The sequence below is a fragment of the Zophobas morio genome, unplaced genomic scaffold (genome assembly GCF_036711695.1).
Source record: "Zophobas morio isolate AGI-343-1 ecotype UQ-CSIRO unplaced genomic scaffold, CSIRO_AGI_Zmor_V1 ptg000021l, whole genome shotgun sequence".
NCBI classification, from domain to species: Eukaryota; Metazoa; Arthropoda; class Insecta; order Coleoptera; family Tenebrionidae; genus Zophobas; species Zophobas morio.
In genome coordinates, this window is record NW_026972126.1 from 22577924 (window position 1) to 22593178 (window position 15255).

At 35.9% G+C, this 15255-nt stretch overlaps 2 protein-coding genes across 2 annotated transcripts; one reads left to right on the plus strand and one right to left on the minus strand.

Annotated features, from left to right (window-relative positions):
* The first annotated feature begins 1386 nt into the window (after positions 1-1386).
* On the plus strand, positions 1387-3258 carry LOC135132620 (uncharacterized). The gene is made up of 3 exons (XM_064060759.1): positions 1387-1531; positions 1579-1754; positions 1799-3258. Exons 1-3 carry the CDS (start codon positions 1484-1486, stop codon positions 3165-3167), a joined length of 1593 nt encoding a protein of 530 aa, XP_063916829.1. The 5' UTR covers positions 1387-1483; the 3' UTR covers positions 3168-3258.
* Positions 3259-3317: 59 nt separating this feature from the next.
* LOC135131793 (zinc finger protein 335-like) lies at positions 3318-4131 on the minus strand. The gene is made up of 2 exons (XM_064059643.1): positions 3928-4131; positions 3318-3878 (listed from the first exon to the last, which is right to left on the minus strand). Exons 1-2 carry the CDS (start codon positions 4129-4131, stop codon positions 3318-3320), a joined length of 765 nt encoding a protein of 254 aa, XP_063915713.1.
* Positions 4132-15255: the final 11124 nt, after the last annotated feature.

Here is a 15255-nt window from a genome sequence, read left to right on the forward strand (position 1 = left end):
TTCGATGCAACATATCTCTTATACTAAAATTAACAATTGTGCTAAACGTTGAGGTCATTGATCTAAGGCTTCTAAACATACTCCCACAAGTTTGAGAGCTAAACTTCCAAGGCAAGAACATATCATCAGTAAGATTACTTTTTGAAAAATTTTAATTATTTTTATTAATGCGTGTCCATTGAGTTCAACGCATGTGTAACAATTGGAAGATAAAAAGTTATCTTTTACTGTATACTGTCTTTGGTCCTTAATCCATTTTTTCCATATTCGTAGGAAAAATATGCAATACCAAATGTTATATATCCTTTCTACAATAGATAACGTTTTGTCCAGGAATGCTGCCGATATAAGATACACTTGGACATACGATGTCAGATCGCTGTCACTGAAACCCATTTGGTACCATTCCCAGTTATTCAAATGATTTTCGTCGGATGAAATAGCTAGGCGAGAATTTAAACGCATCGCTTTGAGAAGTCGCGTTTTCTTGTTGATTTCTAGTTAATTTCTTATTGATTTCCTCTTGATTTCTCGTTGATTTCCTCTTGGTTTCCTTTTGATTTCCTCTTTGATTTCCTGTGATTTCCTTTAATTTCCTCTAACGTGTACAATTGATTTCCTCTGCGGTTTACCCCTCGGTGAACACCGTTTTTATGTTACTTCTGAAGAGTTAGCAATATAGTAAGTAGTATTAGATATGTGGGAAAGCAGAGAAAAATGTTGTGCCTCGGTGGGATTCGAACCCACGTCTCCACGCTCTCCGGGCTGGTATGCTAACCGCTACACCACAAGACAACTTATCTTTACTCTGCTTTACCCGCGTGTTATTGTGCCGCCACAGTACTCCCCCCCCAGCGACACAGCGCGCGGTCGTGCTGGGGTGCGAAGGAGATAGTTGCTGGCGTCGCTCCTACCACTCTTACGGTCGTTGTTCGAACCCTGGCGGTGCTGCGGACCCCGAACACAGCGGGCACAGGGCGGTGGCAGAAGGATGTTGCGTGCGCGTTGCCTGTCGGAGGTCACCAATGTGGGAAAGCAGAGAAAAATGTTGTGCCTCGGTGGGATTCGAACCCACGTCTCCACGCTCTCCGGGCTGGTATGCTAACCGCTACACCACAAGACAACTTATCTTTACTCTGCTTTACCCGCGTGTTATTGTGCCGCCACAGTACTCCCCCCCCCTTACCCGCGTGTTATTGTGCCGCCACAGATATATGTAATACCTAATCTTTTTTGAGACGAATAGCTAAGTACTGAGAGTAAGCTACAGTGTAGAAAATGATGGTAGCTATTTAAAATATGAGGGTTTCGGTGACCACGTGATTAATAAATGGCTTAATATTAAGGAGTTAGTACATAATGTGGTTAATTTAATACGATATTATAGGCAACCAGTAATACGATTGTGCTGTCATTCCAACGTTGGCACTACTTTTAATTTCCGTGTTGAGGTTATGTTTTCAAAACTCGTAGCCCCCTTAAGATGTCCTCGGACTCCGACAGCAGCTTAGAACTTCACGACATCCAATGGGTAACCACCCCCATCTCGTCTCCACTAACTAACCCCCCATTTCGCAGGAGGACGCCAGCCCCATTTTCAATTACAACGACCCGCTTAGCACCTCGCTCCAACTGCGCGCAGTAATTGAAGACAACTTAGCACTCCTGCAAGCCCTCCTTGATTCGGGAAAGAGCGTCAACATCAATGACAACTGCGGCAACACGCCACTCCATGTAGCAGTCCTGAAGCAAAAGTACGTTTTTTTAACCACTGCAAGTTTCAAACGCTTCTTTGTAGGAAAAAAGTCTTCGACTATCTCTTAACACGCGACGACGTGCGGATCGACGCTGCTAATTTCGAGGGATTCACGCCCTTGATGTTCGCGATTATATACAGCCACAAGTACTACGCTCTGCACTTGATCGAAACGGGGGCTGATTTGAACGTGAGGAACAACGACGGTCAGTGTGCGTTGCACTTCGCTATGGAGAAGATTTATGTGGCGCAAGTGCTCATCGAGGAGGGGGCGGATATAAATGCACAGGACTGCTATGGAAGGACACCTTTGTATTCGGCTTGTATTACAGGTCCCTCGGAATTTGTGCATTTTATGGTGTGTTTTGGGGCTGATCCGATGGTCACCAGCGACAATTTTTTGCCGTTTGATATTAGTGTGGATCACGATTTGACTGATGTTCAGGAGGTTCTTTATTATTTTACGTTTGATGAAGGGTGCGAGGTTAGTGTGAAAACTATGACTGTACTAATGATGAAAGACTCGCCGTTTTTTCAACCATTGATAGATATGTGTTCAATTATGTATGATGAGAATGATTTGAGTTACTTACGTGAGAACTTACATTTAATAGAGCCAGAAACGTTTAAAATTTTCATAGATAAATACGAAAACGTAGTCCGGGATATGTTTACAGAAGATTACCCTCTGTTGTATATATTTACTAAGTGCAGTGCTGAGTATAGTAAGCTATTTGTTTATGCTTTGTTTGAGAGTCGCTTACGTGATGATTTCATCCCCAATATGGAGACTTGTTTGAAAAATTATATCCATTTTGAAAGTGTGGGGGAAAATTTTTTAACTAGATTTATTTGTTATTTGTTAAGTTACGGTTGTGAAATTTCCACGTGTGATATGAATGCGATTTACAGGTGTTTTGGGTTTGGGGAATTATTTAAAATTCTGTTACACATGAAGATCGTTGACCATCTGTGTTATAGCCCATATTTTCTGTCACAACGACGGAGAGCGGATACAGGGATTTATAATTTTAGTTTAATGAGGCGAGGTAATGCTGATAACGAACTAGGAATGTTTCTAATACCCAGTTTGATTTATGATTTTGGGCTGAAATTTAATATTATTAACGAATTACCGCCTACGACAATTACTTTACAGTGTTTGGAGAATTTGATCAAATTCTTTGCCCACCCACAACTTATAAAATGTTGCAAGTTTCAAAAGTTAACGATAAATATACCAAATGTGCCTTCATTGCTTGAACTGAGCAGAGAGTGCGTTCGCGAAAACCTGATCAAACACTATGATATTAAAAATAACATGCAGTTTCACACTCTACTCAATCACTTACCTGTGTATGATGTCTTGAAGGCAATACTACGATACGAAAAACCCATATATAATTATTAAGTACCTAATGTTACAGAATTTATATTTTTTATATGGAAGTGCTAAAAACGTGAAATTGTGTATTCGTTTTCTTAATAAAACATTACCTTCATTGTTATTAATACATACTCCTAAACATTACCACGACACACCCTAACTTCACTTATTTCCTCACACAGCCAAATCCACATGCCTCATATCCAGATGCATCCTCAAGTTCTTCTTCACTTTCGCCTTATAATCACAATACGAGCAATAAAACCACTCGATTTCCTCATCCGGTACATGCCTCACCGTCACATGCCTCCCCAACAACTCTTTCCTCTTCGTCATAAAACTACAAAATTCACACTCAAACCACTTAATATCCTTCTCATCCGTATGATGCGCCAACTTGTGGCTCTCCAAATGCGTGCGCCGCTTCGTCTTATACTCGCACCGATCGCACTTAAACTTGAACGCCTTCTCCGAATTATGCTTATTCAAAATGTGCGTCTTCAAATAATACTTCACGAGACTCTTAAACTCGCAGTGCGGACACACGTACCACTTTTGATTCTCCGGATTGGCGTGGTTCATATTCACGTGCGTCGCCAAGTAGTACTTGCTCTTGGACTTGAACGCGCACTGCTCACAATGAAACCACTTGACGTCTTCGGGGGCCGTGTGCTTGTTGACTGCGTGCTGCTTGACGGCTTCTTTGAACAGCGACTTGTAGCTGCACTGCGAGCACTGGAACCAGTTGTAGCTTTCGTTATTCGTAGGGAGGCGGTTTTTGGACTTTGAGAGGTGCCGTTTGATGTGGGCGTTTCGTGATGGTGTTGGGTTGAAGGGGCTGCTTCGAGTGCATGTATCTGATGTGGTTCCACAGAGATATAAGGAGGTCGGTTTTGAAGATGCATTTGTCGCAGAGGTACAGGTCGGGAAAAGATTTGGCACAGTCGAAGTGGAGAAATTGCATTTTAGTGGTGGCGCCCATATCCATTTTGATTACGTTTCCTGATTAGAAATTCTTTCCTTGTTGGATACACGTCGTTGCGGGTGAATTTTTAACTTTTCGAGTTTGGCACTGATTTTTTTTGTGGTTAGGTTTGATCAGTGTGGCCAACAATTTTCGCTTGTCACACGAAATATTTACTAATAATAAATTAATGCAGAATTGCAAATTATTATTTTTAAATAGAAGTTTTTTGTAAACGTGCCAATTAAGTCGAGAGTTGACGGTGTGATAACCCAAACCACAGTAGCCCAAACTTCCCGTCTTTAAATTGACCTTGAAAAAGTTTGAAAGGCTCGCGAAAAATTTAAAAATTCAAAGTTTGGCCTTAGCTGTGATCGTCCAACAAATAGGAACCATTTTTCTTAATATACGCAGCCTTCTTTTCCCAACAAGAAATTGACAATATGTTTAGCTATTCTATTGTTGAAAGAAAATCCTATATATATAAAAAAAAAAACAAAAATTGAGCCCCACCCACCCGCCCCGATCTCAATTGTGACAAATTTTTCATTCGTAATCAGACCGAAGGGCGGAGTTCAATTGCAAAATCGTCATATCTCTACAAGAAATAATCATATGAAATATGTTTTTACATGAATATGTGTCTAAAAAATTCTACCTTTTTAAAAACATATCTCATATGGCAATTTCTTGTAGGGAAATCCGGATTTTGCAAACTAAACTCAGCCCTTCAGCTAATGATGAATGAAGCATTCATCACAATTGAGAAGGGGTGGGTGGGCGGGGCTTACATTTGGTCCATTTTTACTTCCCGAGCGTAAGCAAAGGAAGTATTGTAATCGAGTCCGCCGGCCGACTCTCTACTTTTACGTTTTCTCGATCTTTCATGACCCCTAGAAGACGAAGAAATAGGTCTCCCATTTCCGTCTGTCTGTCTGTCTGTCTGTCTGTCTGTCTGTCCGTCTGTCCGTCCGTCTGTCCGTCTGCCGTCCCGGATTTTTATTAGACAGATAATCTCCGAAAGTACTCGACCGATTGTTGTGAAATTTTGTACTTATATTAAGAATATCATGTAGATGGTAAAATGCTAACCAAAATTTGTCTAATCATCCCCACCACTAATGCGATGACGTCACTTCAAAATTGTACATAGTAAATGGGTTTTCAATTGTATAAAATAACATAGTCCTACACATGTAGTTTACAACTCTGAATCGACTTTTCACCCGAAACGTCCAGATTTTTGGAAAAAAAAAATCAAAATTATAAAACAACATTTTGAAATTTAATTTTTAATCTGCTAACCAGAATGCTTTGAAATGTTGCAGATGTCTTAAGGCTATAAAGAGCATCATAAATCTTTAGTCAAAAAATATTTGCTTATCCCCTCCAAAAACTTGATGACGTCAGCTCAAAAGTTTGTGGAATAAATCATATCTAAAATGTACAAAATATGATGAGTCTGTACTTGTGATCTATCACTCCATTCATATTTTTTGGATTTGCATATACAGGGTGACTCAAAAAAATTAATGAATGCGTAAATTTATTTTACTGATTTACTCAGAAACTACAAAACCGAATGCTTTGAAATCTTGCAGATGTTTTAAGGTTATAAAGAGCATAATAAACGTTTAGTCAAAATATATTTGCTTATCCCCTCCAAAAAATTGATGACGTCAGCTCGAAAGTTTGCCGAATAAATCCTATCTAAACTGTAAAAATATGATGAGTCTGTACTTGTAATTTATCACTCCATTCATATTTTTTGGATTTGCATATACAGGGTGACTCAAAAAAATTAATGAATGCGTAAATATATTTTATTGATTTAATCAGAAACTACAAAACCGAATGCTCTGAAATCTTGCAGATGTTTTAAGGTCATAAAGAGCATAATAAATGTTTAGTCAAAATATATTTGCTTATCCCCTCCAAAAACTTGATGACGTCAACTCGAAAGTTTGCCGAATAAATCATATCTAAAATGTACAAAATATGATGAGTCTGTACTTGTCATTTATCACTCCATTCATATTTTTTGGATTTGCATATACAGAGTGACTCAAAAAAATTAATGAATGCGTAAATATATTTTATTGATTTAATCAGGAACTACAAAACGGAATGCTCTGACATCTTGCAGATGTTTTAAGGTTATAAACAGCATAATAAATGTTTAGTCAAAATATATTTGCTTATCCCCTCCAAAAACTTGATGATGTCAGCTCGAAAATTTGCCGAATAAATCATATCTAAAATGTACAAAATATGATCAGTCTGTACTTGTGATCTATCACTCCATTCATATTTTTTGGATTTGCATATACAGGGTGATTCAAGAAAATAAATGAAAGCGTAAATTTATTTTACTGATTTACTCAGGAACTACAAAACCGAATGCTTCGAAATCTTGAAGATGTTTTAAAATTATCATAAGCATGGTAAATTTTTGATCAAAATGTATTTGGTCGTCCCCCCTAAAAAATGTATGACGTCACCACAAAATTTTGCTGAATAAATCATATCTAAAATGTACAAAATATGGTGAGTCTCTTCTTGTGATTTATCATTCCATTCATATTTTTTAGATTTTCTTAAGAGGTGGTTCAAAAAAATTAATGAAGTCAATTTATTTTATTGATTAAATTAAAGGCAACACTTATTATTAGTATTACACCCCAACCAACCCAATTTGGTAGACACAAAATTTGTTAAAGGAAAAACTCGGTTGAAACATAAGGGTAGCACGCTTATTTACATCGACTTTAACATTACAGACCTGCATTTGTTTTATGCGCTCACTTGGTTCCGCTAATGTGGAATAGACATGTTTATAATCAACCAATTGTGAATTTCACCGTCAAGAATTAAAATAAAACCCAATGTTTTATATAATAAGCGGAAGTCGAAGCAATAAAACCGATGGTCGTTTTGTTTACAGTTTCTCTGTTTGGCTCTCACGTATGCTGTTACGCTTGTCATCTTAAATTAAGAATGTTTATACATAAACGATTTTCAGTTGCCTTTCATATTAGATTACACACCGGCGCCGTATACGTGAGTAAATTGTTTCGTTATTTTATTGATTATAAGAAATCAATATTCAAAACGACCCAATTCATTTTCCCGAAAATTTGGGAATACAATAATTTTATTCTTAGTATTACACTGCATCTATCCCAACTGATATACGTGTCCTTGCAAAAATGTTGATGACGTCATCACATTTTTTTTTTAAATTCCCACTACAAAAATGTAATGAGAAAAAAAAACACAAGTCGTCAAGTTTCCGACAGCGAGGGAAGTACTGTCTAAACTCTTTAGACCAATTTTTTCTTAATATATGCAGCCTTCTTTTCCCAACAAAAAATTGGCAATATGTTTAGCTATTCTATGGTTGAAAGAAATCCCTATACGTAAACAAAAAAGGAAAATTAAGCCCCACCCACCCGCCCCGGACTCAATTGTGACAAATTTTTTATTCGTAATCAGACCGAAGGGCGGAGTTCAATTGCGAAATCCTCATATCTCTACAAGAAATTATCATTTGAAATTTGTTTTTACATGAATATTTGTCTAAAAAATTCTACCCTTTTAAAAACATATGTCATATGGCAATTTCTTGTAGAGAAATGAGGATTTTGCAAACTAAACTCCGCCTTTCAGGTCATGATGAATTAAACATTCATCACAATTGAGAAGGGGTGGGTGGGCGGGGCTTATGTATGATCCATTTTTTCTTAATATACGCAGCCTTCTTTTCTCAAAAAGAAATTGACAATATGTTTAGCTATTCTATTGCTGAAAGAAAACCCTATATATGAGAAAAAAAAAACAAAAATTAAGCCCCGCCCACCCGCCCCGATCTCAAGTGTGATGAATTTTTCATTCCTAATCAGACCAAAGGGCTGAGCTTAATTGCAAAATCCTCATTTCCCTACAAGTAATTATCATATGAAATATGTTTTTACATGAACATTTGTCAAAAAAATTCTACTCTTTAAAAAACATATCTAAAATGGCAAATTCTTGTAGAGAAATGAGGATTTCGCAAACTAAACTAAGCCCTTCAGCTAATGATGAATAAAGCATTCATCACAATTGAGAAGGGGTGGGTGGGCAGGGCTTATATTTGATCCATTTTTTCTTAATATACGCAGCCTTCTTTTTCCAACAAGAAATTGACAATATGTTTAGCTATTCTATTGTTGAAAGAAAACCCTATATATATATATATATATATATATATAAATAAAAGAAAAATTAAGCCCCACCCACCCGCCCTGATCTCAATTGTGATAGATTTGTCATTCGTAATCAGACCGAAGGGCGGAGTTTAATTGCAAAATCGTCATATCTCTACAAGAAATAATTATATGAAATATGTTTTTACATGAATATTTGTCTAAAAAATTCTACCCTTTAAAAAACATATCTCATATCGCAAGTTCTTGTAGAGAAATTCGGATTTTGCAAACTAAACTCAGCCCTTCAACTAATGATGAATAAAGTATTCATCACAATTGAGAAAGGGTGGGTGGGCGGGGCTTATATTTTGTCCATTTTTTCTTAATAAACGCGGCCTCCTTTTCCCAATAAGAAATTGACAATATGTTTAGCTATTCTATTGTTGAAAGAAAACCCTGTATATAAAAAAAAAACAAAAATTAAGCTCCACCCACCCGCCCCGATCTCAAATGTGATAAATTTTTCATTCGTAATTAGACCGAAAGGCGGAGTTCAATTGCAAAATCCTCATATTTCTGCAAGAAATTATCATATGAAATATGTTTTTACATGAATATTTGTCTAAAAAATTCTACCCTTTAAAAAACATATCTCATATGGCAAGTTCTTGTAGAGAAATCCGAGGAAAAAGCGTCTCGGTGATATAATCAATCTGTAGCGTCGTGAGGCATGCCTTGATAAATTAATCAATCTGTAGCGTTATGATGGCATGCCTTGATGAATTAATCAATCTGTGACGTTGTGATGACATACCCCGATGAATTAATCATGATAACGGTGATAAGCGCCTAAGGGAAGAAAACATTTTAAACCCCTCCAGCCAGTTCGCAGTATAATGAACCTGTTTAACTGCCGTAAATGAACTATTAGCAATCTTGTGTGAAAAATTTAGAAGTGTTATAATGTAACACTTACGTATATGCATCCAGAGATCTATTCGTAATTAAACATAAGGTGTTTTTCGTGACTAAGTGAATTTCATGAAATCTTCTAGCAAATGGTTTATTTAAATAATCCTAATTGTTAAACTGTTTTTGCACTAGCTGACTATTAAGAAAAACTAACTTGATTGGTGAATTTACAAACGAAGGAACAAATTTACAGCACGTGTCCGCGTCGGCCGGAAGTCCGCATTTCTCCGATTAAAAGGGCGCAAGAATTAACCGCGCGGGTTGGGGACAACAAGAGTGACGTCAGTTACGATTGATTGTCGTTAAACAAAGGCTTCCTCCCATTTTATTAACTACCAAACCAACTAATTTAAACCTAGCGCTTACCACGTGGTTACACTCACACAATCACATTCATAATGAATCATTCTACGCCATGCAGCTTCTCTACCAACCCTCTAACTGAAATCACCCTAGCGCTACGTGCTGCCGTCTCTCAATGATCATGCATTAACCCCGACATGTCTATTTGGTTGCCTATGTTTAACGATTTTCGTGATTGAAATTTTTTTTTTCAAATTCAAATTATTCAAGTGTGATTTCGCGCCGCTGTTAATTAATTTCAGCGCGAAAACTTTGACTTAAATTCGGTCAAGGTGAAGTTCCCGTTTCAGTTACCATTTTAGACATGTTTTTTAAGTTTCTTGTTGTCGAAATAAGTCTACACATATTAAGAAAAAAAATGGCAAAATGTAGCCCCGCCCACCCACCCTGTCCCAATTCTGATGTCTTTTTTTATTCGTCGTGAGCCAGACGGGCGGAGCTTACCTGCAAAATCATTATGTCTACGAGAAATTAAAAACATCGTTTCGAGTATCATGTTGTTCAAAGAGTACTATGTACATTAAGAAACAAATAAAACCAAAGATTAGGCCCCACCCATACCCGCCCCCGATCTCAATTTTCAATTGTGATGAATTTTTCATTCGTTGTCAGACCGAGGGGCGGAGCTTAATTGCAAAAGCGATACATTCCTACAAAAATTCACCATTTTAAAAATGTTTTACCTTTCTCGTTGTGAAAAGAAGACTACACATATTGAGAAAAAATGGCAAAATGTAAGCCCTTGTAGTTATAATACCTAATCTGTTTTGAGACGAATAGCCAAGTACTGACAGAAAGCTACAGTGTAGAAAATGATGGTAGCTATTTAAAATATGAGGGTTTCGGTCAACAGGTGATTAATAAATGGTTTAATATTAGTGAGTTAGTAATATAATATCATTAATAATAATAATAATATTAATAATAATAATAATATTAATATAAGACTTCGAAGAAAATCATGTCAATAAGAAGATGTCATTGATTTGGTTAAAAAAATCAAGTTTGTATGCCGAAACAGAAGGATTTGTGTTTGCTATTCAAGACCAAGTAATCAATACCAAGAATTATAGAAAATACATCATCAAAGATCCGAACATAAAAAACGACTGCTGTCGCCTATGCAAAGCAAAACCTGAAACGATCCAGCACATAATCTCTTCTTGCAGCATCCTAGCACAAACTGATTACAAAGCTAGACACGACAACGCAGCCAAAATCATTCACAAAGAATTAGCAACACTTATGAACTTAATCGAAGATACGACACCCTATTACACTTACATTCCGTCTCCATTCCTTGAAAATAACAAATACAAATTATACTGGGATCGCACAATACTTACAGACTTAAACATTACAGCTAACAGACCAGACATCATACTTATCAAAAAACACACGAACGAAGCCATTCTCATTGACATTGCTATTCCTAACACAAACAACATTATTCAAACATACGACACCAAGATTTCAAAATATCTACAATTATCGATAGAAATGAAATCCATGTTGAATCTTAAAAAAATTTCAATTCTACCCCTAGTTATCTCTAATGTAGGTGTAGTTCCAAATAGCTTAGTTGAGAATTTAAAGTCTTTGCATTTGAATGATTCAATAATTGTCAAAATTCAAAAAGCTGTTTTGTTAGGAACATGTCATATTGTTCGTAAGTTTCTTGAACAGTCTGATCATGTCAGTCAGATTAGATTAGCACCAGTAGGTCAGAGTAGTGTAGGTCACTTTCCAAGTGATGCGCGGATAAATGATCGGTAGTTACGCTAGACTTTTGGGGATGGGGTGAGATTAGAGAATAATAGCAGACTAATTTGTATGCTGTAATTCTAGAATCTCGAAAGTTGTTCTGTTAATCTAATCAATGCATATCATTACTTGGTCTTAGTACCCGTAATGATAGAAGTCTTGCCTGAATGCCGGTCATTTCCGGGTCAGTGGTGGGTCATAATAATAAGAGAATTTAAAGTCTTTGCATTTGAATGATTCAATAATTATCAAAATTCAAAAAGCTGTTTTGTTAGGAACATGTCATATTGTTCGTAAGTTTCTCGAACAGTCTGATCATGTCAGTCAGATTAGATTAGCACCAGTAGGTCAGAGTAGTGTAGGTCACTTTCCAAGTGATGCGCGGATAAATGATCGGTAGTTACGCTAGACTTTTGGGGATGGGGTGAGATTAGAGAATAATAGCAGACTAATTTGTATGCTGTAATTCTAGAATCTCGAAAGTTGTTCTGTTAATCTAATCAATGCATATCATTACTTGGTCTTAGTACCCGTAATGTTAGAAGTCTTGCCTGAATGCCGGTCATTTCCGGGTCAGTGGTGGGTCTTAATAATAATTGATTACGGAAAATCTCCATTTTACAAAATTAAAAATATAATCCAGTACGTACATTAATAGGAGGAAAAAAACAAAGCTATTTAACTAACAATAATAACTAATAAAAATAATTTAAATAAATCATATAAGAAAGTTTAATGTTCTTTTAAAAGCGACTGACCGTGAATAAAAAATATCAAATTTTTCATTTTTTGCAAACAAATTTGCAGACTCCATCATTCTTCTAAGAGGATGGTTAACTGACAATTAGTAGCGACGGTAACAGTTCGAAAAATATTACAATTTCTGGTGGTTCTGCTGTTTATGCTTGGAATTCGAAAAGTTAGTTTTGTGAGAAGGTCCATACTGTCAATTCTACCATTCATAATGGCATGTAAGGCGCAAAGATCCGCTATGTTCCTACGAGCTTCCCCGTATTCACCCTGTTGATGATAATGTTGTTCTTTAAATTCAATTGTTCGAAGGAACTTCTTCTGAACGCGTTCCAGAAGGACAATGTCAGTCTTATATATTGGGTACCAAATAGGAGAGCAGTACTCTAAGTTGGAACGCACCAACGAAGAATACATCATCTTCAATGCATAGGAACTCATATCTTTACAGTGCCGCCAAATAAATCCCCACATTTGTATAGATTTGTTGGATATGTACTGATAATGATTCTTAAATGAAAGTTTAGAATCAAAAATTACACCAAGGTCTTTTATTTCGTTAACCGACACGAGAATAGAATTACCAATATTGTAATCAAATTTTATAGAAGAATTTTTATTACAAAAAGTAATGTGACAGCACTTATTTAAATTGAGACTTAAAAAATTTAATTCACACCAATGAAAAACATTATCTAAATCTGCTTGTAATTCTTGGCAATCTTTTACAGACGTAATTGTTTTAAAAATTTTGAGATCATCGGCATAAAAAAGAAACTTGGAAAATTGTTCAAAGATTTGGTAAATACTGCAAGCAATGGCACAGATAGGGTGCATACACACTTCTTTAAAAATAAGTTGCTCAAGCCATCAGGGCCTGTAACAGGAGAATTGTTAAGAGAGGAGATTGCATCGAGTATGTCCTTGATCCCAACTGATAAAGCCACATCTAAAACTTCTTCAATAAATAATCATTCCACTTTAGATTGGAAGAACTGTTAGTGGTGTAAACAGATGAAAAAAATTTGGCGAATAAATTGGAAATTCCTTTGCCTCCAGTCACTGATTCATTTAAATACGACATCTCGCTTGGAACATTATTGTTACTGGTCTTCCTCTCAGGAACAAATTTCCAAAAAAATTTAGGATTGCTGATAATAGAAGCATTAACCTCGCTTACATAAAGTTTGTAAAGTTCTTTAGAGAGTTTTTTTAATTGAGATCTTATACTCTTAAAATACAAATAATCTTGTAGGTTTCCATATTGTTTAAATTTAGTATGTGCTTTAATTTTCTTATGACATAGAGTTTTCAATTCTGAGTTGAACCATTTAGGATATCTGGAAAGTTTTGTCCTTATAATTTTTCGTGGAATGTAAGTTTCCATACCAACACTTAAAATTTCGTAGAAGATTGCTACCATTTCGTCTAATCCAAGGCCTTCGAAGCATTTGTCCCAGCATATGGAAGCAAAATAATCATTTAGAAGAGGATAATTGCCATTTATAAAATCGTACACACAAAATTCCGTTTCTGAATTTTCAGTTTGTGCAATAGATATCGACCAAGAGTAAGAAATGTGGTGTAAACTATCACCAAGTATAGGATCAATGGCAGGAATGATTTATAAATCATTAATATTGGTAAAAATTAAGTCAAGAAAAACATTTCGATCGTTAGGAATTCTATTTAGTTGAGCAAAGTTTAGGAAAGAATACGTATTTAGATCAATATCATAGCAGTCATGATTAAAACAGGCAAACCTGTATCCGATTGTACCCTTTTCTGCCGATTTAACACGAGGTAAATTAAAATCACCTGCAATAATGAAATTGTAGTCAGAATATTTTTGAAACACATTCTCTACGTCTTTGCAATGAGACTTATATATATTGAAATCAGACTCAGGAGGAATATAAACACCAGCAATAATGAAACTAGACCCATTTGTTCTAAAACTAATAAAAAGACTTTCCACTAATTCGCCTATGATAACTGAGGAATTTAAACATTTTTAACCGCAATTAGTATACCCCCGCCTCTAGATTTGGTGCTTGTTTTTATATTACGATCTGCACGGTAAATGTCAAAATTATTGAGAGGAATTTCTTCATTTTTAATTTTGTTACTTAACCAAGATTCAGTTATTATAATTATGTCATAAACACACGCATTAACATTAACAACAAATTCATCCAATTTAGATCCTAGTCCGCCAACATTGTGATAATAGCAACTAATTAGTTTTTACTTCCCGAGCGTAAGCAAAGGAAGTATTGTAATCGAGTCCGTCGGCCGACTCTCTACTTTTACGTTTTCTCGATCTTTCATGACCCCTAGAAGACGAAGAAATAGGTCTCCCATTTCCGTCTGTCTGTCCGTCTGTCCGTCCGTCTGTCCGTCCGTCTGTCCGTCCGTCTGTCCGTCCGTCTGTCCGTCTGTCCGTCTGCCCCCGGATTTTTATTAGACAGATAATCTCCGAAAGTACTCGACCGATTGTTGTGAAATTTTGTACTTATATTAAGAATATCATGTAGATGGTAAAACGCTAACCAAAATTTGTCTAGTCATCCCCACCACTAATGCGATGACGTCACTTCAAAATTGTACATAGTAAATGGGTTTTCAATTGTATAAAATAACATAGTCCTACACATGTAGTTTACAACTCTGTTTGGAAAAAAAATCAAAATTATAAAACAACATTTTGAAATTTAATTTTTAATCTACTAACCAGAATGCTTTGAAATCTTGCAGATGTTTTAAGGTCATAAAGAGCATAATAAATGTTTAGTCAAAATATATTTGCTTATCCCCTCCAAAAACTTGATGACGTCAGCTCGAAAGTTTGTGGAATAAATCATATCTAAAATGTACAAAATATGATGAGTCTGTACTTGTGATCTATCACTCCATTCTTATTTTTTGGATTTGCATATACAGGGTGACTCAAAAAAATTAATGAATGCGTAAATATATTTTATTGATTTAATCAGGAACTACAAAATGGAATGCTCTGACATCTTGCAGATGTTTTAAGGTTATAAAGAGCATAATAAATGTTTAGTCAAAATATATTTGCTTATCCCCTCCAAAAACTTGATGACGT